The sequence below is a fragment of the Lipotes vexillifer genome, unplaced genomic scaffold, assembly GCF_000442215.2.
Source record: "Lipotes vexillifer unplaced genomic scaffold, Lipotes_vexillifer_v1.1 scaffold490, whole genome shotgun sequence".
Lineage (NCBI taxonomy): Eukaryota > Metazoa > Chordata > Mammalia > Artiodactyla > Lipotidae > Lipotes > Lipotes vexillifer.
In genome coordinates, this window is record NW_006796397.1 from 907,176 (window position 1) to 933,429 (window position 26,254).

Sequence of the window (26,254 nt, forward strand, 5' to 3'; positions counted from 1 at the left end):
CTTCCGATCCCGGGACACCGCTTCCGCTCCCCCTCAGAATCCAGAACGACCTCCACCGACAGCAGTACTCCTACATCGACGCCGTCTGTTATGAGAAGCAGCTCCACTGGTTCGCAAAGGTCTTTTCCTACCTGGTGCTCTTGCACACGCTCATCTTTGCAGCCTGCAGCAACTTTTGGCTGCACTACCCCAGTACCAGTTCCAGGCTCGAGCATTTTGTGGCCATCCTTCACAAGTGCTTCGATTCTCCATGGACCACCCGTGCCCTGTCAGAGACGGTGGCTGAGCAGTCCGTGAGGCCCCTGACACTCTCCAAGTCCAAGGTTTTGCTTTCTTCCTCAGGGTGCTCAGCTGATGTTGATTCCAACAAGCAGTCATTGCCCTACCCGCAGCCTGGCTTAGAGTCAGCTGGCATAGAAAGCCCAACTTCTAGCGTCCTGGACAAGAAGGAGGGCGAACAGGCCAAAGCCATCTTTGAAAAAGTGAAAAGGTTCCGCATGCACGTGGAACAGAAGGATATCATTTATAGAGTGTATCTGAAGCAGATAATAGTCAAAGTCATTTTGTTTGTCCTCATCATAACTTATGTTCCATATTTTTTAACCTACATTACTCTTGAAATTGACTGTTCAGTGGATGTGCAGGCTTTTACTGGATATAAGCGCTACCAGTGTGTCTACTCCTTGGCAGAAATATTTAAGGTCCTGGCTTCATTTTATGTCATCTTGGTTTTACTTTATGGTCTTACCTCCTCCTACAGCTTGTGGTGGATGCTGCGGAGTTCTCTGAAGCAATATTCTTTTGAGGCGCTGAGAGAAAAAAGCAACTACAGTGACATCCCGGATGTCAAGAACGACTTCGCCTTCATTCTGCATCTGGCTGATCAGTATGATCCTCTTTACTCCAAACGCTTCTCCATATTCCTGTCGGAGGTCAGTGAGAACAAACTGAAACAGATCAACCTCAACAACGAATGGACGGTCGAGAAACTGAAAAGTAAGCTTGTGAAAAATTCCCAGGACAAGATAGAACTACATCTTTTCATGCTAAACGGTCTTCCGGACAATGTCTTTGAGCTGACCGAAATTGAAGTGCTGAGCCTGGAGCTGATCCCTGAGGTCAAGCTGCCTTCTGCAGTCTCGCAGCTGGTCAACCTCAAGGAGCTCCACGTGTACCATTCGTCTCTGGTGGTCGACCATCCTGCCCTGGCCTTTCTAGAGGAGAATTTAAAAATCCTCCGCCTGAAATTTACTGAAATGGGGAAAATTCCACGCTGGGTATTTCATCTGAAGAATCTCAAGGAACTTTACCTGTCAGGCTGTGTTCTACCTGAGCAGGTGAGTACCATGCAGTTGGAGGGCTTTCAGGACTTGAAAAACCTGAGGACCCTCTACTTGAAGAGCAGCATCTCCCGGATCCCACAAGTCATTACAGACCTCCTGCCTTCGCTGCAGAAGTTGTCCCTCGATAACGAGGGGAGCAAGCTGGTTGTATTGAACAACTTGAAAAAGATGGTCAATCTGAAAAGCCTGGAGCTGATCAGCTGCGACCTGGAACGCATTCCGCACTCCATTTTCAGTCTGAACAATTTGCATGAGTTAAACCTCAAAGAAAATAACCTTAAGACTGTGGAAGAGATCATTAGCTTTCAGCATCTCCAGAATCTTTCCTGCTTAAAGTTGTGGCACAATAACATAGCTTATATTCCGGCCCAGATTGGGGCATTATCTAATCTAGAGCAACTCTCTTTGGACCATAATAACATTGAGAATCTGCCCCTGCAGCTTTTCCTATGCACCAAACTACATTATTTGGATCTAAGCTATAACCACCTGACCTTCATTCCAGAAGAAATCCAGTATCTGAGTAATTTGCAGTACTTTGCTGTGACCAACAACAATGTAAGTAAATCCATTCTGCCCTTTATTTGGCCAGTCATTTGAGCATCTGCTGTTGCAGTGTGTGATGTAGTTAAAGGTAATGGACTTTAAGTCATACTAAGCATCCTGAGCTCGGCCTGACTGCCACTTCTAGACATGTGACCATGGACAAATTATCAAAACACTGAGCATCAGTTTCTCATCTAATTTACAAGTTGTCTTGGAGATTTTATGAACAAATGTATAAGCATTTGGCACAGTTCGTGGCACATAGTAGGTACTCAGCAAGTGTTCTCTTTATCCTCTTTCTCTGTTTTTTACATAAACATTACAATTGAAGTGTTTTAAACTAATTAATTAGTTATGGCAGGGCTTGCTTTCATTTTGGAAAAGTCTTAAGTATTTAGAAAGTTTCATAAAACTTTTCAGCTTTCCAAATCTGTCATAGGAGAACTTTTTGTTAAAAATACTGTGATCATGAATTATTCATAAGTCTTTTTTGTGATACAGTAAGAAAGACTTGAAATCTCCATGCATGTCTAGAAAGACAATTCAAAATGAAAGGCCTGGTTCTATATAATGCAACACTAGGGCTCCTTAGAAGCTTTTTCCAGCATCTGTGCTTTAAAAATGAACCATAATTTGCAACAGTAAAGCCAAGTTAAGGAAAAGTTAACTTTGCTGAAACAAGAAAAAACAAAATAAATGAGTAGTTTCCTAGGTTAAAATGTGAAGGAGGAGGAAAAAGACAAAAAATCATGCTGGCTGAAAGGGCAAGAGAATGACGGTAATATCCATATGGGAAGAAGAAAAAAAACCTGTCAGAAATCAGGTCTGCCAAAAGATGAAAGTGATCCTCCTCTAGTTAAAAATGGGAACTATTTTCTTCTGCTCTACCCAAAAAGGTACTATCTCCTGGACTTTTTATAATTCATATTTCATGCTAAATATAGCCACAAGCATGGTGTTGGCTAGTAAACATGTTAATCGCCAGACAGTATTTTCAGAAACCATGGATTGTTGGAAAAATACCAGAGAGTTGGGGAATGAGGCACAATTCATACTGACTTTTAGAATTCTATGATTTTACTCATATATAAAAGGGTAGAACCCATTATACAATAAACAAAACATCTTCATGTCTTAAAGGATTATGAGGTTTTAAAACTCCTTTAAGGTTGATCTAGATTAGCAGTTTACATCAGAATTACCTGAAGGGCCTGTTAAAACACAGATTGCTGAGCCCCACTCCACAGTTCTGATTCAGTAAGTAGGTCTGCAGTTTGCAGTTCTAAAAATCTCAGGTGAAGTTCGTACTGCTCGTCTGGTGACCAAACTTTGAAAACTACAGGGCTAGAGATTTATCATAAGTGTCGTTTAATTATACAGTTAATATTAGTATTTTGGTTACACTTTTTCTGTTGTTAAACCTATAATAAAAAGTATAAATAATTCTTTTGAAAGGCATTGGTTTCACCAAGTTGCTGTACAGTTAAATCACTCCATAAATTTTTTTTTTCTTCCAGTGTGAACAGATTAACATGCTTTTATTAAGCAGTCTCTGAATATATGCAGGAAGACTAATACCCCAAGACCCTTCAGTTCTGCTGCTTAGGGTTACTCCATGAGGGAGCAACCCATTCTTTTTTTATAACAAAATGAATCAGTTATACATATACATATATCCCCATATCTCCTCCCTCTTGCATCTCCCTCCCTCCCACCCTCCCTATCCCACCCCTCTAGTTGATTACAAAGCACCCAGCTGATCTCCCTGTGCTATGCGGCTGCGTCCCACTAGCTATCTGTTTTACATTTGGTAGTGTATATATGTCCACGCCACTCTCTCACTTCGTCCCAGCTTCCCCTTCCCACCCCGTGTCCTCAAGTCCATTTTCTATATTTGTGTCTTTATTCCTGTCCTGCCCCTAGGTTCGTCAGAACCTTTTTTTTTTTTTTTTTTTCAGATTACATATATATGTGTTAGCATACGGTATTTGTTTTTCTCTTTCTGACTTACTTCACTCTGTATGACAGACTCTAGGTCCATCCACCTCACTACAGATAACTCAATTTCATTTCTTTTTATGGCTGAGTAATATTCCATTGTATATATGTGCCACATCTTCTTTATCCATTCATCTGTCGATGGACACTTAGGTTGCTTCCATGTCCTGGCTATTGTAAATAGAGCTGCAGTGAACATTGCGGTACATGCCTCTTTTTGAATTATGGTTTTCTCAGGGTATATGCCCAGTAGTGGGATTGCTGGGTCGTATGGTAGTTCTATTTTTCGTGTTTTAAGGAGCCTCCATACTGTTCTCCATAGTGGCTGTATCAATTTACATTCCCAGCAACAGTGCAGGAGGGTTCCCTTTTCTCCACACCCTCTCCAGCATTTATTGTTTGTAGATTTTTTGATGATAGCCATTCTGACTGGTGTGAGGTGATACCTCGTAGTTTTGATTTGCGTTTCTCTAATGATTAGTGATGTTGAGCATCCTTTCATGTGTTTCTTGGCAATCTGTGTATCTTCTTTGGAGAACTGTCTATTTAGGTCTTCTGCCCATTTTTGGATTGGGTTGTTTGTTTTTTTGATATTGAGTTGCATGAGCTGCTTGTAAATTTTGGAGATTAATCCTTTGTCAGTTGCTTCATTTGCAAATATTTTCTCCCATTCCGAGGGTTGTCTTTTCATCTTGGTTATGGTTTCCTTTGCTATGCAAACTTATAAGTTTCATTAGGTCCCATTTGTTTATTTTTGTTTCTATTTCCATTTCTCTAGGAGGCAGGTCAAAAAGGATATTGCTGTGATTTATGTCATAGAGTGTTCTGCCTATGTTTTCCTCTAAAAGTTTGATAGTGTCTGGCCTTACCTTTAGGTCTTTAATCCATTTTGAGTTTATTTCTGTGTATGGTGTTAGGGAATGTTCTAATTTCATTCTTATACATGTAGCTGTCCAGTTTTCCCAGCACCACTTATTGAAGAGGCTATCTTTTCTCCACTGTATACTCTTGCCTCCTTTATCAAAAATAAGGTAACCATATGTGCGTGGGTTAATCTCTGGGCTTTCTACACTGTTCCATTGATCTATATTTCTGTTTTTGTGCCAATACCATACTGTCTTGATTTCTGTAGCTTTGTAGTATAGTCTGAAGTCCAGGAGCCTGATTCCTCCAGCTCCATTTTTCTTTCTCAAGATTGCTTTGGCTATTTGGGGTCTTTTGTGTTTCCATATGAATTTTGAAATTTTTTGTTCTAGTTCTGTGAAAAATGCCATTGGTAGTTTGATAGGGATTGCATGGAATCTGTAGATTGCTTTGGGTAGTATAGTCATTTTCACAGTGTTGATTCTTCCAATCCAAGAACATGGTATATCTCTCCATCTGTTTGTGTTGTCTTTAATTTCTTTCATCAGGGTCTTATAGTTTTCTGTATACAGGTAGTTTGTCTCCTTAGGTAGGTTTATTCCTAAGTATTTTATTCTTTTTGTTGCAGTGGTAAATGGGAGTGTTTCCTTAATTTCTCTTTCAGCTTCTTCATCATTAATGTATAGGAATGCAAGAGATTTCTGTGCATTAATTTTGTATCCTGCTACTTTACCGAATTCGTTGATTAGCTCTAGCAGTTTTCTGGTAGCATCTTTAGGATTCTCTATGTATAGTATCATGTCATCTGCAAACAGTGACAGCTTTACTTCTTCTTTTCAGATTTGGATTCCTTTTATTTCTTTTTCTTCCCTGATTGCTGTGGCTAAAACTTCCAAAACTATGTTGAATAATAGTGGTGAGAGTGGGAAACCTTGTCGTGTTCCTGATCTTAATGGAAATGGTTTCAGTTTTTCACCATTGAAGGCAATGTTGGCTGTGGGTTTGTCATATATGGCCTTTATTATATGGAGGTAAGTTCCCTTAGTGCCTACTTTCTGGAGGCTTTTTATCACAAATGGGTGTTGAATTTTGTCGAAAGTTCCTCTGCATCTATTGAGATGATCATATGGTTTTTCTCCTTCACTTTGTTAATATGTTGTATCACATTGATTGATTTGTGTATATTGAAGAATCCTTGCATTCCTGGGATAAACCCCACTTGATCATGGTTTATGATCCTTTTAATGTGCTGTTGGATTCTTTTTGCTAGTATTTTTTTGAGGATTTTTGCATCTATGTTCATCAGTGATATTGGCCTGAAGTCTTCTTTCTTTGTGACATCTTTGTCTGGTTTTGGTATCAGGGTGATGGTGGCCTCGTAGAATGAGTTTGCCAGTGTTCCTCCCTCTGCTGTATCTTGGAAGAGTTTGAGAAGGATAGGTGTTAGCTCTTCTCTAAATGTTTGATAGAATTTGCCTGTGAAGCCATCTGGTCCTGGGCTTTTGTTTGTTGGAAGATTTTTAATCTCAGTTTCAATTTCAGTGCTTTTGATTGGTCTGTTCATATTTTCTGTTTCTTCCTGGTTCAGTCTCAGAAGGTTGTGCATTTCTAAGTATTTGTGCATTTCTTCCAGATTGTCCATTTTATTGGCATCAAGTTGCTTGTAGTAATCTCTCATGATCCTTTGTATTTCTGCAGTGTCAGTTGTTACTTCTCGTTTTTCATTTCTAATTCTATTGCTTTGAGTCTTCTCCCTTTTTTTTCTTGATGAGTCTGCCTAATGGCTTATCAATTTTCTTTATCTTCTCAAAGAAACAGCTTTTAGTTTTATTTATCTTTGCTATAGTTTCCTTCATTTCTTTTTCATTTATTTCTGATCTGATCTTTATGATTTCTTTCCTTCTGCTAACTCTGGGGTTTTTTTGTTCTTTCTCTGATTGCTTTAGGTGTAAGCTTATGTTGTTTATTTGAGATTTTTTTTGTTTCTTAAGATAGGATTGTATTGCTATAAACTTCCCTCTTAGAACTGCTTTTGCTGCATCCCATAGGTTTTGTGTCATCATGTTTTCATTGTCATTTGCTTCTAGGTATTTTTTTTTTATTTTCTCTTTGAATTCTTCAGTGATCTCTTGATTATTAAGTAGTGTATTGTTTATCTTCCATGTGTTTGTATTTTTTACAGATTTTTTTCTGTAATTGATATCTAGTCTCATAGCACTGTGCTCAGAAAAGATACTTGATACAATTCAATTTTCTTAAATTTACCAAGGCTTGATTTGTGACCCAAGATATGATCTATCCTGGAGAATGTTCCATGAGCACTTGAGAAGAAAATGTATTCTGTTGTTTTGGATGGAATGTCCTATAAATATCAGTTAAGTCCATCTTGTTTAATGTATCATTTAAAGCTTGTGTTTCCTTATTTATTTTCATTTTGGATGATCTGTCCATTGGTGAAAGTGGGGTGTTAAAGTCCCCTACTATGAATGTGTTACTGTCGAATATGTTGTATCACATTGATTGATTTGTGTATATTGAAGAATCCTTGCATTCCTGGGATAAACCCCACTTGATCATGGTTTATGATCCTTTTAATGTGCTGTTGGATTCTTTTTGCTAGTATTTTTTTGAGGATTTTTGCATCTATGTTCATCAGTGATATTGGCCTGAAGTCTTCTTTCTTTGTGACATCTTTGTCTGGTTTTGGTATCAGGGTGATGGTGGCCTCGTAGAATGAGTTTGCCAGTGTTCCTCCCTCTGCTGTATCTTGGAAGAGTTTGAGAAGGATAGGTGTTAGCTCTTCTCTAAATGTTTGATAGAATTTGCCTGTGAAGCCATCTGGTCCTGGGCTTTTGTTTGTTGGAAGATTTTTAATCTCAGTTTCAATTTCAGTGCTTTTGATTGGTCTGTTCATATTTTCTGTTTCTTCCTGGTTCAGTCTCAGAAGGTTGTGCATTTCTAAGTATTTGTGCATTTCTTCCAGATTGTCCATTTTATTGGCATCAAGTTGCTTGTAGTAATCTCTCATGATCCTTTGTATTTCTGCAGTGTCAGTTGTTACTTCTCGTTTTTCATTTCTAATTCTATTGCTTTGAGTCTTCTCCCTTTTTTTTCTTGATGAGTCTGCCTAATGGCTTATCAATTTTCTTTATCTTCTCAAAGAAACAGCTTTTAGTTTTATTTATCTTTGCTATAGTTTCCTTCATTTCTTTTTCATTTATTTCTGATCTGATCTTTATGATTTCTTTCCTTCTGCTAACTTTGGGGGTTTTTTGTTCTTTCTCTGATTGCTTTAGGTGTAAGCTTATGTTGTTTATTTGAGATTTTTTTTGTTTCTTAAGATAGGATTGTATTGCTATAAACTTCCCTCTTAGAACTGCTTTTGCTGCATCCCATAGGTTTCGTGTCATCATGTTTTCATTGTCATTTGCTTCTAGGTATTTTTTTTTTATTTTCTCTTTGAATTCTTCAGTGATCTCTTGATTATTAAGTAGTGTATTGTTTATCTTCCATGTGTTTGTATTTTTTACAGATTTTTTTCTGTAATTGATATCTAGTCTCATAGCACTGTGCTCAGAAAAGATACTTGATACAATTCAATTTTCTTAAATTTACCAAGGCTTGATTTGTGACCCAAGATATGATCTATCCTGGAGAATGTTCCATGAGCACTTGAGAAGAAAATGTATTCTGTTGTTTTGGATGGAATGTCCTATAAATATCAGTTAAGTCCATCTTGTTTAATGTATCATTTAAAGCTTGTGTTTCCTTATTTATTTTCATTTTGGATGATCTGTCCATTGGTGAAAGAGGGGTGTTAAAATCCCCTACTATGATTTTGTTACTGTCGATCTCCCCTTTTATGGCTGTTAGTATTTGCCTTATGTATTGAGGTGCTTCTATGTTGGGTGCATAAATATTTACAATTGTTATATCTTCTTGGATTGATCCCTTGATCATTATGTAGTGTCCTTTTTTGTCTCTTCTAATAGTCTTTGTTTTAAAGTCTATTTTGTCTGGTATGAGAATTGCTGCTCCAGCTTTCTTTTGACTTTCATTTGCATGGAATATCTTTTTCCAGACCCTCTCTTTCAGTCTGTATGTGTCTGTAGGTCTGAAGTGGGTTTCTTGTAGACAGCATGTATACAGGTCTTGTTTTTGTATCCATTCAGCCAGTCTGTGTCTTTTGGTTGGAGCATTTAATCCATTTACATTTAAGGTAATTATTGATATGTATGTTCCTGTTACCATTTTCTTAATTGTTTTGGGTTTGTTATTGTAGGTCTTTTCCTTCTCTTGTGTTTCCTGCCTAGAGAAGTTCCTTTAGCATTTGTTGTAAAGCTGGTTTGGCGGTGCTGAATTCTCTTAGCTTTTGCTTGTCTGTAATGGTTTTAATTTCTCCGTCAAATCTGAATGAGATCCTTGCTCGGTAGAGTAATCTTGGTTGTAGGTTTTTCCCCTTCATCACTTTAAATATGTCCTGCCACTCCCTTCTGGCTTGCAGAGTTTCTGCTGAAAGATTAGCTGTTAACCTTATGGCGATTTATTTGTTGTTTTTCCTTCCTACTTTTAATACTTTTTCCTTGTATTTAATTTTTGATAATTTTATTAATATGTGTCTTGACGTGTTTCTCATTGGATTTATCCTGTATGGGACTCTCTCTGCTTCTTGGACTTGGTTAACTATTTCCTTTCTCATATTAGGGAAGTTTTCAACTATAATCTCTTCAAATATTTTCTCAGTCCCTTTCTTTCTCCCTTCTTCTTCTGGGACCCCTATAATTCGAATGTTGGTGCATTTAATGTTGTCCCAGAGGTCCCTGAGACTGTCCTCAATTCTTTTCATTCTTCTTTCTTTATTCTGCTCTGCAGTAGTTATTTCCACTATTTTATCTTCCAGGTCATTTACCTGTTTTTCTGCCTCAGTTATTCTGCTATTGATCCCTTCTAGAGAATTTTTAATTTTATTTATTGTGTTGTTCATCATTGTTTGTTGGCTCTTTAGTTTTTCTAGGTCCTTGTTAAACATTTTTTGTATTTTCTCCATTCTATTTCCAAGATTTTGGATCATCTTTACTATCATTATTCTGAATTCTTTTCCAGGTAGACTGTCTATTTCCTCTTCATTTGTTAGGTCTGTTGGGTTGTTTTGCTCCTTTATCTGCTGTGTGTTTCTCTGTCTTCTCATTTTGCTTAACTTACTGTGTTTGGGGTCTCCTTTTTGCAGGCTGCAGGTTCGTAGTTCCCGTTGTTTTTGGTGTGTGCCCCCAGTGACTAAGGTGGTTCAGTGGGTTGTGTAGGCTTCCTGGTGGAGGGGACTAGTGCCTGTGTTCTAGTGGATGATGCTGGATCTTGTCTACTGGTGGGCAGGTCCGTGTCCAGTGGTGTGTTTTGGGGTATCTGTGACCATATTATGATTTTAGGCAGCCTCTCTGCTAATGGGTGGGGTTGTGTTCCTGTCTTGCTAGTCGTTTGGCATAAGGTGTCCAGCACTGGAACTTGCTGGTCGTTGAGTGGATCTGTGTGTTAGCGTTGAGATGGAGATCTCTGGGAGATTTTCCCCGTTTGATATTACGTGGAGCTGGGAGGTCTCTTGTGGACCAATGTCCTGAACTTGGCTCTCCCACCTCAGAGGCACAGCCCTGACACCTGGCTGGATCACCAAGAGCCTGTCGTCCACACGGCTCAGGAAAAAGGGAGAAAAAAGAGAAGGAAATAAAGAAAGAAGATAAAATAAAATAAAGTTATTAAAATAAAAAATAGTTATTAATAAAAAATTTTTTAAGTAATCAAAAAAAAAAAGGAAGAAAGAAAAGAGCAACCAAACCAAAAAACAAATCCACCAAGGATAACAAGCACTAAAAACTATACTAAAGGGCTTCCCTGGTGGCGCAGTGGTTGAGAGTCTGCCTGCCAATCCAGGGGACGCGGGTTCGTGCCCCAGTCTGGGAAAATCCCACATGCCATGCAGCGGCTACGCCCGTCAGCCATGACCGCTGAGCCTGCACGTCCACAGCCTGTGCTCTGCAACGAGAGTGGCCACAACAGTGAGAGGCCCGAGTACTGCAAAAAGAAAAAAAAACGGACAGACAGAACCCTAGGACAAATGGTAAAAGCAAAGCTATACAGACAAAATCACACACAGAAGCATATACATACACACTCACAAAAAGAGAAAAAAATATATATATATATTGCTCCCAAAGTCCACCTCCTCAATTTGGGATGATTCATTGTCTAATCCTGTATTCCACAGATGCAGGGTACAAGAAATTGATTGTGGAGATTTAATCCGCTGCTTCTGAGGCTGCCGGGAGAGATTTCCCTTTCTCTTTGTTCACACAGCTCCCGGGGTTCAGCTTTGGATTTGGACGTGCTTCTTCATGTAGGTCACCTGAGGGCGTCTGTTCTTCGCTCAGACAGGACGGGGTTAAAGGAGCCGCTGACTCGGGGGCTCTGGCTCACTCAGGCCGCGGGGAGGGAGGGGTACGGATGCAGGGCGAGCCTGCGGTGGCAGAGGCCAGCGTGACGTTGCACCAGCCTGAGGCCCGCCGTGTGTTCTCCCGGGGGAGTTGTCCCTGGATCCCGGGACCCTGGCAGTGGCGGGCTGCACAGGCTCCCCGGAAGGGGGGTGTGGATAGTGACATGTGCTCGCACACAGGCTTCTTGGTGGCAGCAGCAGCAGCCATGGCGTCTCATGCTCGTCTCTGGGGTCCGTGCCGTTAGCCACGGCTCGCGCCCGTCTCTGGAGCTCCTTTAAGCAGCGCTCTTAATCCCCTCTCCTCGCGCACCAGGAAACAAAGAGGGAAGAAAAAGTCTCTTGCCTCTTCGGCCGGTCCAGACTTTTCCCCGACTCCCTCCCGGCTAGCCGTGGCGCACTAACCCCTTCAGGCTGTGTTCACGCCGCCAACCCCAGTCCTCTCCGTGCGCTCCGACCGAAGCCCGAGCCTCAGCTCGCAGCCCCGCCCGCCCCGGCAGGTGAGCACACGAGCCTCTCGGGCTGGTGAGCGCCGGTCGGCGCCGATCCTCTGTGCGGGAATCTCCCCACTTTGCCCTCCGCACCCCTGTTGCTGTGCTCTCCTTCGCGGCTCTGAAGCTTTCCCTCTCCATCCGCGAAGGGGCTTCCTAGTGTGTGGAAACGTTTCCTCCTTCACAGCTCCCTCCCACTGGTACAGGTCCCGTCCTTATCCTTTTGTCTCTGTTTTTTCTTTTTTCTTTTTCCCTACCCAGGTACGTGGGGGGTTTCTTGCCTTTTGGGAGGTCTGAGGTCTTCTGCCAGCGTTCAGTAGGTGTTCTGTAGGAGTTGTTCCACGTGTAGGTGTATTTCTGATGTATGTGTGGGGAGGAAGGTGATCTCCGCATCTTACTCTTCCGCCATCTTGAAGCTACTCCGGACCACTCCATACATTTTTGAAAGTCTTGGCTAGTTAAATTGTCAGCGTGCCGTGAATTATCCAAATGTATAAGCAGGTTAACGGCCTTCTGTAGTTCAGTGTTAACTTTAAGATCATTGGTACCTTTGACACCAAGTTTACTGACTTCTTGATTGTGGCTAAAAGGGAGACTAGGTTTTAGTATCAGACATATTTTGTCTTTAAGGGTACTTGGTAGCATATGAAAAGTCTTATGCTGAAGATAGTTTATGGCCACAGTACAACGGTGTCTTGGGCTTTGTTGTGTCAGAAGTGGGATAGCCAGCAGTTGTGGAGCATCCTCCAGGCCCTAACGATGACTGTGACACCTTTGAATGGGTGAGGAACACTTCATCAGAGCTATGAAGAGACTTACGTGCTAAGGATGTGGAGAAACTGGAACTCAGAAGACAGTGACCAGACAGATGAATAGTTCTTCTCTGATGGTATAGTGTATCCTAATTATAGGAAGTACTGGGGAGGGAAGGGAGAGAGAATAGTCCACAATATTGGTCTTCGAATATTTGGAAGACCTTACATAGGAAAGAAAGCTTATTGGGAGTAGCTGTAAGTGTTAGAGCTCGGACAAGCAGGAGAAGTTTTCTCATCTTTCCCCAGAAAGCTGTCCAAAGACTGAATGAACATTTGAGAAGGGAGAAGTGATTTTCTTATTAATAAAACTGTCCAGATATAAATTGTCAACCACTTGGTAGGAATATTGTTAAAGGGAATTAAGTATTCATGTTTCATATAGGGATTTAACTAATTTCAAGGTTCCTTCTTGAAACCTTAAGGTTCTCATGAGTCTATGAAGTAGACCAAAATATTTATAAAAATTAGAAAATATAACATCAAACCTGCCGCATAAATACTTAGATGTGCATATACTCAGAAACGTGAGTTGATTCCTCCATTTGGAATGGAGGTTGGTAAAGATTCCTGAAAGAACAGTTTTTAAAGACTTCTTTTTTTTTTTAAACAGCTTTATTGGAGTATAATTGCTTTACAATGCTGTGTTAGTTTCTGCTTTATAACAAAGTGAATCAGCTATACGTATACATATATCCCCATATCTCCTCCCTCTTGCATCTCCCTCCCACCCTCCCTCTCCCACCCCTCTAGGTGGACACAAAGCATGGAGCTGATCTCTCTGTGCTATGTGGCTGCTTCCAACTCGCTATCTATTTTACATTTGGTAGTGTATATATAAGACTTCTTTTTTAAAGACTTGGGCAGTGTGTCAGGTTTATAGATGGAGGCAACAAATACTAACTCTGGGGTTAAGCAGAAAAGACATTTATTGAAAGGCTGTCATGTATCTCATCACTGAAAAGGCTGAAGAATGAAGCTTGGAAAACAATCAAGCACAAAGTTATATAGCAAAAGAAATGCAGCCAAAATCATAGTACAAAAGTAAAATGACGAAGATACCTTGACACTGACCATACCAGCACTGGGCACCAATGCTACCCTGAAAATGCTGCTGCTGCTACTGTGGCCCTTGCCCTCCCACAAAATCGGTTCTTCATGGTTTCTGCTGCTTTGTGACACAAGGCCCACATTTGAGCACCTGATAGAGCTTAAGAATGCTCACACTCGAGCTGTAAGTTATCTGGGAACACAAGGATCTTGTGTTCTCAGTTCCTCTAGTTGGAAGTGGGCTCTGCTTCCCACCAAGAGTCCCACCAAGATAAGGTAGGGAATTCTCAGGACATAGAAGATGTGGGGCAGCCCCCCAAATGACAGACATTCACTGAGAGGGCACTCCAGAATTTACTCCACTGAATAGTAATAAGTTTTATCACAAAAAAACATGAAACATTTTTTAGCATATTTTTGCTGCAGGATTCCTCAGAGACTTTAACATATGGACATGCATTGTGCTTCTCCAAGAGGGAGATATCGTGTGCAACGTTTGCCACACACAGTTGAATTGAGCAAGGCGTTCTTTTCCATGGTAATTCTTGAGAAGAGTGTTCCTGAGAACATTGACTGGGGAAATGTGAAAGGACTATAGAGTTCATGCCCAGAGGATTGCAACAGGCATCGGCAGATGTAATAAGAGATGAGAGCCTTTAGAAGGTGGGTCAGAGTGGAGAGTGCCTTGAATTCTACCAGTCTAGTTCAAGTTTGAGTCACTGGGTAGTAGCTGAGGTGAGGCTTGAGCCTGAAAGTGCTAGTTAGCTTGAATCAGTACCTTCAAAGGAGGCTCTGGTTGTAGCATACACAAGGGTTGGGAGAGGACAATCAAGAAACAAAACCCTGTGGAAAGGTTTAATCATTATTATTTAGAAGTAGGAATATAGATTAAGAGACTCTTGTATCTGAAAGGAACACTGTGGGTCATTGGTCCTGAGGTCAGCAAACTACAGCCTGGGAGCCAGATCCTCCCACAGCCTGACCTAAGAATGGTTTTTAAATTTTTAAGTGGTTGGGGAAAAAAATCAAAAGGATAATAATAATATTTCATCACATATGAAAATTATATGAAATTCAAATTTCAGTGGCCATGAATAAGTTGCATTTTTCTCCTTAGTGGGCCTGTATTACAGAGAAATTGTACTCAATTGTGTTATTGTATTTTTAATTACATCACTTAAATCTATGAAATGTTTTCTCTCTTGTTATTATAAGTACCTACATAATATTTTCAGTTTTGCCACTTGCCCTGCAAAACCTAAAATATTTACTGTTTTGCTCCTTTAGAGAAAAACTTTGCCAATCTCTGTTCTAGTCCACCGCCTTCACTTTACTGATACTGAAACTGAGGCTCAGAGCAATTTGCCTGAGGTCCAAAGCTTCCCAGCGATGGATCTGGGATGGAACCCATGTTCCAGCTCCTGCTCTAGTGCTCTTTCTCCTACAGCTCAGATGCATCAGTCCACATGATGTTCCACGGGAAGCAGTGGTGTGTGTAGATGATGGGAGAGGAAGAGGCAGCATCCACCTCTATCCAGTGCCAAAGTGTAATTGGATTATGATGGTGTTGAATGTGATGGAGAAGCACAGGAAAGGGGGAGGATTTAATAACCTCCCTCAAATCTTAAAAACCCTCCAATTTACAGCTAGGTCTTCCAGTTTCTCCATTTCTGCATTTAATGCAACTCAAAGACTTTAGCCAGAAGGTGAATAATGTAGAAATTCCTTCTGCAGATCATTTATGTAGCAGTGCTCCTTGTTGGTTTTGATATTACCACTTAGATATGGAAGTATTCAGCTTTGCTTCTTGAAATGATTGGATTTTATAGATTCAGGTTGACATGTTCTGAGATAGCATGTGTCAATGGGCAGAAAAATAGGAAATCTGACACTGAAAAGAATTCTGAAATGAGGTCCCAGCCTCTGAGAAACAGTAGAATATTTAATTATCAATGTCAGCCATGAATATAGGATGAGAACCATCCTTCCTTGGATGTTCTGGGGGCTTCAATACATTTTGTTGAAAGTATTTGGTTGCCAGAAAATTCTAGGACATAGAGTGATAATGTAACCATAGTGAGTTTTTTTTTCAGTTTATTTCATAGTTTATTAAATATATGTAATGCAGTTTATTCTATAAAACCATTCTGTTTATATAGTTTATCATCTGATAGTCTGTAAACATTTCTTTTGATTTCTGAGAAGAAATCAGTGGTCCACTGGGAAAATGTTTTCCTTTCTGGCTCATGTATTATATGGTTTGAGAAAGAGCATGCTAAGTGAATTCAGTATAAATAAATGCTATCTAAACATTTTTTTAAAATTTACAAAATTTGCTCAGGCAAAATTTGTAAGTCGATTTTTCAAGATAAAACTGATGACTTGAAAGAAAGTCTTGAGTCTCTAACACAGCTTCCCAGCCTCCTTTAGCAAAATTGAATTCCATTACGTGAATTAAGACCCTGTGCTTGAGCTGCGTGATGATGCTGGGAGAAAGCCCCTGAGACGGATACTTACCGCTCAGGAAGTGTGCCGCTAACCACAGTCCTTAACTCACTTTTACGACACAACTGAGGGGCCAACCCCAGAGGCTCGCTCTCATTGCCTGGTGAAATCCCTCGCCTGTACTCTGGGGGCTGAGAAGAAGCTAAAATCACAAATTCAGAGAGGTGAAAGAAGATGGGTGAGACGTGGTAGGGTTGACAGCCAGACAGAAGGAGAATGAGGACAACGGCTTTAGGGTCTTCACTCAATAGGAAATCAGTGCAATCAAGCAAGGCACCTGCCGGGGCCTGGAAGCTGAATGAGGAAGGGAGATTGGGATTCCTTGATGCAGCCCTGGTTAAGGCACTCTTCTTCCTAGCAGCCGTTGTAGACTAATGATTTCTATAATTGTTTCATATTTCTCTCCCCCTTCAGACCGGTGCTTCTCAAATGGGGGCAGTTTTACGCTGCGGAAGACATTAGTCAAGAGACATTTTTAGTTGTCACAACTAGAGAGGGGAGTGGCGCTGGCATCTAGTAGGTAGAGGCCAGGGATGCTGCTAAACATTCCACAATGCACAGGACAGCCCCTCAAAAAGAATTATCCCACCCCAAATGTCAACAGTGCCAAGGTTGAGAGACCCTGCATGGACCTTAAAGACCCATCTGTCTTGCTCAGTACTTTATCCCCAACACCTAGCTGGGAACCTGGCACAAAACGAGGCTCCCAGCAGGCATTCACTGCATACAGGTGAGCCAAGTCTTCCCTCTTCCCAGCCTCTTTGCCTAAGTCACTCCTTTCGCACCAGCAGGCACTCTCAACCCTGAGCACATTGCACAGGACTGATCATTCCCTCTACTTGTACGTCACTGACACTACTTTTGAGCTGCAGATAATCTCTAATCAGAAGGAGGTTACATTTCTTCTGTCTCTCATCTCTCTGTGATATCTCTATACTGAAATTGACATATCTATGGTTTTTCATCTGCGTTCTTAAGAAGGAATGAAATAAAAGGGTAGATATTTTCCTTTGCTTATACCTAGTATTTTGGTGTAGAATGATGAGCTATAATGCATGGCTGACTTAGCAACAGTGATCATTAGATTTATTTTCAAGGACAGCCATTACTGAGAGTATATGTGGGTGATGGAGGGGAAGGCAATTTCCAACATAATGAGCATTTTTGAATGCAATTTGACCAGTTTTTTATGCTGTATAGGGAATGTTTATCCTTTTGAAGAGACAGTTCTGGAAGGCCCCGGAAGTTCCAGCAGAGAACTGGCTCAGTGGGGCTACACTAGCCCATCAGAGGAGCAGATTGAAATCTGGAGCGCCCCTTTCATCCCTGTTTCTAACAAAGCCACTTCTGGAACAAAGGAGCCTACATTGTTTCATAGTTGCAAAGATGCCTGGTCCAGGCCTGTATAAATATGGGAAACGTTACGGGGTGGTGTGCATGCAATCCATCTCTTCCTGGAGCGCACTTGCCCCTCAGTGGCAGGATGAGAGCTGAGGACATTGAGTGTGCTCAGCCCTTCTCTGGGTGTCTTTTCCCAATAAACCCTATTTCATATACACACTGTGGCTCCCTTAGAAACTCAAATGCAACCTTCCCACCAAATAGGAGAGCAGTTCAGTTGAGCAGTTGTAGGAGTTGACCTAATTGCAGGCTATTTATCGTATTTTAAATGATTTCTCTGTGTCGTATGACTTAATCGAAACTCTCAGAGAGCAGGAAGAAGAGTAAATACTTGTGAGTGTGTATGTAGAGGGGGATGAAATGTGCATGCATAGATTGTCATATCTTGCATGGATTGTATATCTATAGATTGTGTATCTATATCTATTGTATATCTATAGATTGTATATCTATATCTATAGATTGTCATATCCTGTATAGATTGTCTGTCATATCTTCTTGTCTCTACTCCTGTCAACTTTTTTTTTTTAACAGAATAAAGTTTTCAATCTCTACTGTGAAACCCTAAAAAATAGCCTTGTGTCTATTCTCGGGATGTTTTTGAGGGTATAGCTCATTATCCCACACAGTAAACTCTTTATGAGGACTCTTGAGATCCCTGATTTCTGACTAGGACTCAAGAATAATTACGCTTCTCCTCAGTCGCTGTTTTGTTTTTTTGGTTTTTTTTTTTTTTTAGATGTTGGGGGTAGGAGTTTATTAAATAATTTATTTTTGCTGTGTTGGGTCTTCGTTTCTGTGCGAGGGCTTTCTCTAGTTGTGGCAAACGGGGGCCACTCTTCATCGCAGTGCGCAGGCCACTCACTATCGCGGCCTCTCGTTGTGGAGCACAGGCTCCAGATGCGCAGGCTCGGTAGTTGTGGCTCACGGGCCCAGTTGCTCCGTGGCATGTGGGATCCTCCCATACCAGGGCTCGAACCTGTGTTCCCTGCATTGGCAGGCAGACTCTCAACCACTGCACCACCAGGGAAGCCCACTGGTTTGTTTTTATCTCAGGGACAATGAGTATGTAACCGATTAGGTTTCCTTTGAGAATTGAGAGTTGCTTGTTAGAATGTTCAGAGCCAAATCTGTTGCCCACCCATATACAGCAGGAGTTTATAGAAATTCATGGTAGCCTCAATCCTGACTCCATGTCAGGATGTCCGTATTTTTCCTTTATCTTTCCCATCTACTTCAAGTGTATCATCATTGTTATATGTACCTCTGTAAAATGTCTAGAAATGTTTTGGGGGAAAGGTAGGGGTATAGATAAATAGATGTATTATGGTAGGCCATCAGAAAACAGTTTTACTGGCTTCTTTCTTTCCCTTTCCAGATTGAGATGCTACCAGATGGGCTGTTTCAGTGCAAAAAGCTGCAGTGTTTACTTTTGGGGAAAAATAGCCTGATGAGCTTGTCCCCTCACGTGGGTGAGCTGTCGAACCTTACTCATCTGGAGCTCATTGGTAATTACCTGGAAACACTTCCTCCTGAACTGGAAGGATGTCAATCCCTCAAACGGAGCTGTCTGATTGTTGAGGAGAATTTGCTCAATACTCTTCCTCCCCCTGTAACAGAACGTTTGCAGACATGCTTAGATAAATGTTGACCTAAAGAGGAAAATAATTTTTAAAAGTACACTCCAGGGCTTTATCTGAGAACTCAATTTTCCTAAGTTATAAAGATGAACAATGGATAATTATGACTAACTATAACCAAATGTCTTATTAAAGCAACTCAGTGTCTATCCCTAAATTAAACAGGTAAGAAGTATTAACACTGAACAAAAGTTTTGTGAATAATTGATCTTTAACTTATGGAAATATAAGAAGTGCACCTGGAGAGTGGAATGGGGACATGAAATTATTGAATCTCTACATTGCAGTTTGTATCTTTTGAAGATTAGGTATTACTTATTTGCATACTTGTTTTAACTGACTTCCTCTTTTGATATTTATCACCTAGACCATAAACTCATCAACATAAATTCCCTTGATGTACACTGAGCACTGTCTTTGATTTATGGTCTTAAATATTTTTAGGCAGGGTACATTGTGCTAGGCAGAATTCCTTCTGGCTTAATTTTTACTTCCTGTCCCAGCTTGTTTTGAGTCTTCCTCCATCTGATTTTCTCTTAACAACAATGATGAACCCTGAGAAAGTGCCTGCCTTTGGCCTTTGCATAGAACAGGAGCAGGGTACTTAGGACATGTCACCCTCGGGGCATCCTAAAAATTAATGTATACTCAAATTTTTTCTTGTATATCATCGAAGCCTTTTTTATTTGCTAATCATTTTTATATTCAATGTAAAACATACAAATATTTTTATTGTATAATCTTGGATTCAAAATCTGTGAGAATAAGTTTTGTAAGGTACAGAGAACACATCCTTTTCTTTAAGAATTTACTATTAATATACTTGGTTTTGGCTGCGTATGATTCTCATATTTGTGCACATTCTGTTCCAAAATGTTTTTGTACTCTGCAACTAATTACTTTTGGATAACAAAAGCCTTGTGTTTCATGCCCTAAAATATTTGGGGGGTTTCCTTGTAAGAGGATGGCCACATCATCTACCTCTCTCTTCCCTAGTGCTGTGCTATTGTACGGGTACAATTCTTAATTACTTCAAAAACTGTGATGGAGGGGAGAGGTGCAGATTTGAATCTTTAAAACTGATTTTAAAGCATTCTATAGAAATTAAGTAAGAGTTAAGCAAAATACTTTCTTCTCCATCTGCATGATCTCTAGATAGGATTATAATGTAAAACACTCAGCTTAAAATTCAGTGCTTAAAATGAGTTCTCAAAGCTCACAAAGAAATAGATCTGGTTAACTGAAATTCATCTCATGCCTTTGTCTAACTTTTCTGGAATACATTTTGCTCTTTTTTATAAAGAGCTTTGTGTTTGACTTTTTATTATCATGCATATTGTAAAATGAATAAAATCGACTGACTCATTTTGGGGAAACGTACATTTTCAATGTGTTTTTCTCTAATGGGTCTAGGCATCGTGATGCCATCTCATTTTGGATGTAACTATGAAGTAATCTATTAACTGCACCTAGACAAAACTGGAAAACACTATGGGTAAAGAGTACTGTAAACATGGAATTGTGTTGTATGGTATGTTTTTTCTTGCTTTGTCCCTTCCAGAAAGATGAAAGTCTAAATTATGGCAAAATGTAGCTTTCCTCACCTGCCACACACCCCTGGACTAACATTCAGAGAAAAGAATTGTTCACATCAAATGAAATTTGAGTAATAGCTATAAAAAATATAAAACACCAAAAGCTGCCTAAAACATTATCGTTTATTCTGAAAGAGAAAGAACAGTGTAAAAATGCAATTCTTACCAAAACTTGCCTTTAGTCAGAACATTCAAGTTCTCAGGGAGCCAGGCATAACTGATGAAACTTTCTTGTAGGATTTCAGAAAACAGATTCTGACTATATCTAGGGTTTTATGTTATTTCCAATCTTTTGAATGTTGAGTTCTTTGTCATTTTAATGTTTCACATCTCTGTTGCACAATAGAATTGTCATGTGTACCGATTCCAGTGTTGGATAGGATTACCTTATGTTTGGAACATGAATATGATACATGGAAATATGTTTAAATGTTTTGGGCCATATAATTAGCCATAATGTGTATGAAAAATCTTACCCCCTTCTATAAGGAAGAGTTTTTAAACAAATTTCAGATTTGCTACTATTCCCCTGACAAACTACAACTCCTCCCGGCTAGTCACCAGTTCTGTTCACCTGCAGAAGTCACTAGCCAAACCTTCCTTATCACCCTCTAAATTTCTGGAAGCAAGTTACTATCAGGATCAGTAATGAGCTTTGTAAGTTTCTTTCCAAACACTAGGGTTCGGTTAACTAATGCAAACCCTGTTGTTCTTCATGCCATAGTTTTTAGGTTTACTTTTTTATTTCAATCCTACACTCCAGTGTTTAGGTAACTTTTGAAATCATGTAGCACTGATGCCATGAACTCTGAGACCACCACTTAACACGCAAAACTGTGATGTTTGATGCCACCTTTACTGCAGTGTTGGAGCAGATCTTCAATTTGGAAGAGGATTTTAAATGAAGAAAATTAAGTTTATTCAATTATAATTTTAAGACTTTAGTTGATACTTGATTTCCAAGAATGTGTAGTGCATTTTCCAAAAAATAAATATGGATGTTATTCAGAACAAAGTTGAAGGCTTATGCTAGCATTGGTTCATTTTATTTACATACACACACACACAGATACACAATGATGAGCTTGCACACACACACAGACACACACACGCCCCATGTATACAAAATGTAATTTATTAGTTTTGGATATGTTTAATATTTTTCCAAAGTTGTAAGAGGTTGTAGGTTATTAATTCTTTTTTATTCCTTACTTGTAATCATGGAGTAGTCTATTCTCTTAGTTGTAATGTTAAAAGAAAACGTAATGCTTAAACTTGGTCAGCAACCTAAGTGGTTTTGAGCATTCCTTGTAAGGTGTAGTGTTCCTTCACTAACATACATCAGGGTATATCTGTGTGGCACATAGATATGGGGTTTTCATTCTTCATCCTCAGTCTTCATTTTTCCTCTGATATCACCATGTTTCACTGTCACTTAGCAAATGTTTGTGTTAAACAGGGTAAATAAGAGATCCTCAAGGTCTCATTGTTGTGGCATAGCTCCAATGTGTGTGCTGCGGTGAGCTGCAGTGAGTTATCTGCATAACATTATTGTTTGATAGTGAAAATATTTGTTTCTGTTCTTCAGGTGTCTCATGATTCAAATTCTGTATGTTGAATTAAAGTATTGCATAATATTGATGGGTTCAGAAACCATTAAAATAATCAAACAATCATTCTGTGGATTTATAGCTTTATTTCCTTGTATTTTCAGTCAAATGCTCTTTCCATCGTCACTTTCTCTTAGCATTGTCCCATCCACATAAGGTATTTTGTTTTCCCTCTCCACTCACCCATCTCCTTAAATTTATATAGTAACAAAATATATTTGTGCTAGAGAACTTGCGATAATACTTGAGCATGTATTTATTTGGGGGGAAGCCAGAGCCCATAATTATGCCTAATTGAATAGTTCTACTTGACCCATCCCTGCAGTGTTTAGAGCTGATCCAGGGATCCCTCATCTGTACCAACAGCATGAGAATATAACTGTAAATCCACTTTGTTTTCAGGAACTGTATATTGCATCAGAATCTGTGTTTATTTCTTTCTGGAAACAAGAGGAAGGCTGTTGGGAGAGGGGAGGAGTTATTTTGCATCCTGGTTTGAATTATGAAGACATTATATACATGAAATGGCCTAAACTAGTAACTGTTGCAAAATGCCCTGGATATAATTATTTCTTATCTTCAGCTGGATATGAAAGCTGAAGCAGTGAAAAGACTGCAGAGTCCTATTTAATTGGTTTCTTCCTGTGTCTGGTCCATCACTTCTACATCCACTGGGAACTATCTACCAAGTACCTTTGGTAACGGACTACATTCTCTGCAACTTTTTTTTTTATATGAACGATTTCATCAACCCTAAATCATTAACATAGAACATATGAGCCAAAGTACTGAGTCGAGCTGGCTTCTGGTTGAAATTAATTCATATTTAAATTTTGCATTTGACTTGTATAGTACACTACTGCTGAGAAAAACAATTAGGAATGCCTCCTGCATGTTATATATTATCTCTAACAGAGACGGTGCAATTTAAAAAATACAAAGGGGCATAGAATTAGAATGGATGTGTTTGTGTATATATGTGTTGTATATAAACCTAAATATTTATGCTTAAATATTTTAAAAACTTCAAATGTTTCACTCTCAGCAAAATAATGGGCCAATCCTGAGTAGAGACATTTTCTTTGGTTAGCTTCACAGTGAAGGCTAGCATTTGTTTTTTGTCTTTGTCACATATTCTGAAACATGTACATAATTGGTTTTCGCTTCTGATAATGGATTACTAGAAAATGTGAGATTGTTTTGAGTTGAATGATTTTGGCCCTCAGGTTTACCATGTAAATCTGCATTTTGGTGGTAAATCCCTCTGCCTGAGATTCAGTAGGTTTTGGTAAACTTTACTGTTTTTAAAATAACTTTTGTGTAAAATAAAGATTCAATTTTTATAATAAATGGCAAATAAAAACAGATTCAGTGTTGGAAGAAGTCGACTGGACTAATTTTACCTGTATACATGTATCAGTGCCCAAGTTCCAGAAGTGATTCCCTCCTCTTCCCCGGGTTTCCTGTGCAGTTGTACTGTTATATTGTTCACCAAATGATGGATTTTAGGTTTACATACGAATCTCATAACAGTAGTATGAGTTTTCAAAGTACACTACAATGGCCACAAATTATCAAGTCCCTGAAAACTGTTGAATTGATCCTAGAATACACTGTGGGGGAGTGTTGAGGGTGTGGAATCTGTCACTCCTAATAAGTCCATCTGTCGAATAGTGTTCATCCTTGGGGACTGATGTTCACAAACCAACCCATCTCTCTCCCTCTCTTCCTGGCTCCTGTTTCTCCATCTACTGTTAGTTTTGCACTAACATGGAATAGTGGACCAGGTAAATAAAAAGTAAAAAAACTACAAGACAAGAAATGTTGTGAAGGTTTAGTAAAGGGAGAAAACACTCGAATTATCGAGTAAATTAGGCACATAATAGTTTGAACTTTTGGTTAGAAGACTCTCTCTCGCAACCACATACACAGTTTCAGAAACACATTAGAAAGCAGATAGTAGGAACTTTTCTCTGCTGGAGGACAGAACTCGTTACAGACTGAACCAGATGATAAAGGAAACCAGATGGTCCTATTTTTCCCAGGAAATGCATACCTCAGGCAAGGCTTTCCCTCACCCTAAATGCCTCAGGAATGGGAATATGTTGAGGGAACGAAGCCAGTGCCTGACCTAAGGCGTCACTGCAAGGTGCTTTGGGCTCTGGGTCCTGTCTAACAGGCCACGGGGCAGCCACCTGCCCCCATGAGCATGGGGACAAGGGTGGCTCCACGTTGTTCAGCACTCGCCTCCGCTTTCCAAAATCACTCTTCAAACATGCTGTGTAGGGGGCCTGGCTGTGCAGACAGGCTGTGTCAGTGCTGTTGAGGCCACCGTTTGATGCTCTGGAGATGCAGCTCATGTCTGAGTTTCTGACATGAGTGGATTCTCTGATATCCGGGTTCCTAGCTTGTTTTCTGTGCCCCTCTCATCTCCGAGGTCAGAGGAAAGCAGTTTATCCAAAAGCACAAAGCCAGACCTTGAACTCAGCCCCATATTTACAGAGGAATATGTATCTATTATGCCAATGAAGGATCAGAAAAAAGTCATTTTTCAACATGCGAAAAGTGCAGTTATTTTTCGACTTGGAAAATACAAGTCTCTCTTCACTCTGTGTTGTCTCATCATGACTTAGACAAGAGTTCTAAGTCTTGCCTCCTAAATACCAATGATTCTATAGAACTGCCTGTGTGCTGCTGAGAAGCTTTTCAAAGTATTTCTTATAACAAATACCTTAAATTTTGTTTGCCTTTTTACACAGGCCTGTTGTTTATTCATTTAGGGCTCAGGCACATCGTTTTTTACTCTCTGCCTCCCTCTGCCGCTGAGATGAGAAGAAATCAAATAGAAGTTCGCCTGGTTCTTATTTCCTCCCCTTTTATTCAGTTTCTCCTTGCCCTGCCTTTATAAAATGCAGCCCCCAGGCCCCCCCCCCAACAAGGTAAGATCTTGAGAATTCAGTGGCCCTCACTGAATCTCAGTGACTCCATCTCAGATGAGATGCACTTAGAAAACCCCATGCAGTGCCCGGCACCAGGACCAGACCAGACATGCAGGTGCCCTGGGCAAGTAACAATTTGTCACCCCTTTAAACATGCTTTGAATATTCATTCAATATGTACTTGGTAGAGATGGGGGAAACTGCTTTTCTATTAGTAAAAATCATGAACCCTTATGTCAGCTGTCTATTTCCTTCTCCAAAAGCAAAACTCTCACAAGAGTAAGGTAGAGCTTAAAGATGATTGAGCAGAGAGACAGGTGGAGGTAGGGGTCCTCATAGCATTTCTATCAAACACTCCCAGTAGACAGTCTCTTTTCCCAGGCCTCATGAGCAGGCCTCTTAGCTGCTGGGTCTCCCCTCTCTTTTTCCCCCTCAGAGCATCCTACTCTTTTGGCCCTTCCCAGATCTCAGGCCCTACACCCTCCAGTCTCTCTCTCTGACTGGGCTGTTTAGCATTGTCCTAACCACATATTCCAAGCTTACACAAATCACCCTTTACTAAATCCCAACTTTGAGAGTATTAAATGCCCATCATATCAAGGGAGATGTTTTAGTTTGTACTCATCAAAATAGATGTCTTTCAAGGGGACTGCCCTGGCAGTCCAGTGGTTAAGACGTCGCCTTCCAGTGCAGGGGGTGCTTCCAGTGCAGGGGGTATGGGTTTGATCCCTGGTCAGGGAGCTAAGATCCCACACGCCTCGCGGCAAAAAAACCAAAACATAAAACAGAAGCAATACTGTAACAGATTCAATAAAGACTTTTAAAAAGTGGTCCACATCAAAAAAATCTTTAAAAAAATAAAAAATAAATGTCTTTCAAATCACAATGTCCAGGGGAATGTGATTGTCAGCTGGCGAGGCGTGCTTGCAACCTTAGGAACCTGAGGCAAATGGGATTATAGTAGGGAAAGGATGGGTTCTCA

General features: G+C 40.1%; 1 protein-coding gene across 2 annotated transcripts in view; it reads left to right on the top strand.

Annotated features, from left to right (window-relative positions):
* LRRC8B (leucine rich repeat containing 8 VRAC subunit B) overlaps nt 1–19,139 on the top strand; it is a 19,743-nt gene extending 604 nt beyond the window's left edge. For both annotated transcript variants that reach the window (XM_007468514.1, XM_007468513.1), the window contains exons 2-3: nt 1–1,901; nt 18,867–19,139. In XM_007468514.1, coding sequence (XP_007468576.1) covers nt 1–1,901; nt 18,867–19,139 — 2,174 coding nt within the window. The remainder of the gene's footprint in view (nt 1,902–18,866) is intronic.
* The last annotated feature ends 7,115 nt before the right edge of the window (nt 19,140–26,254 follow it).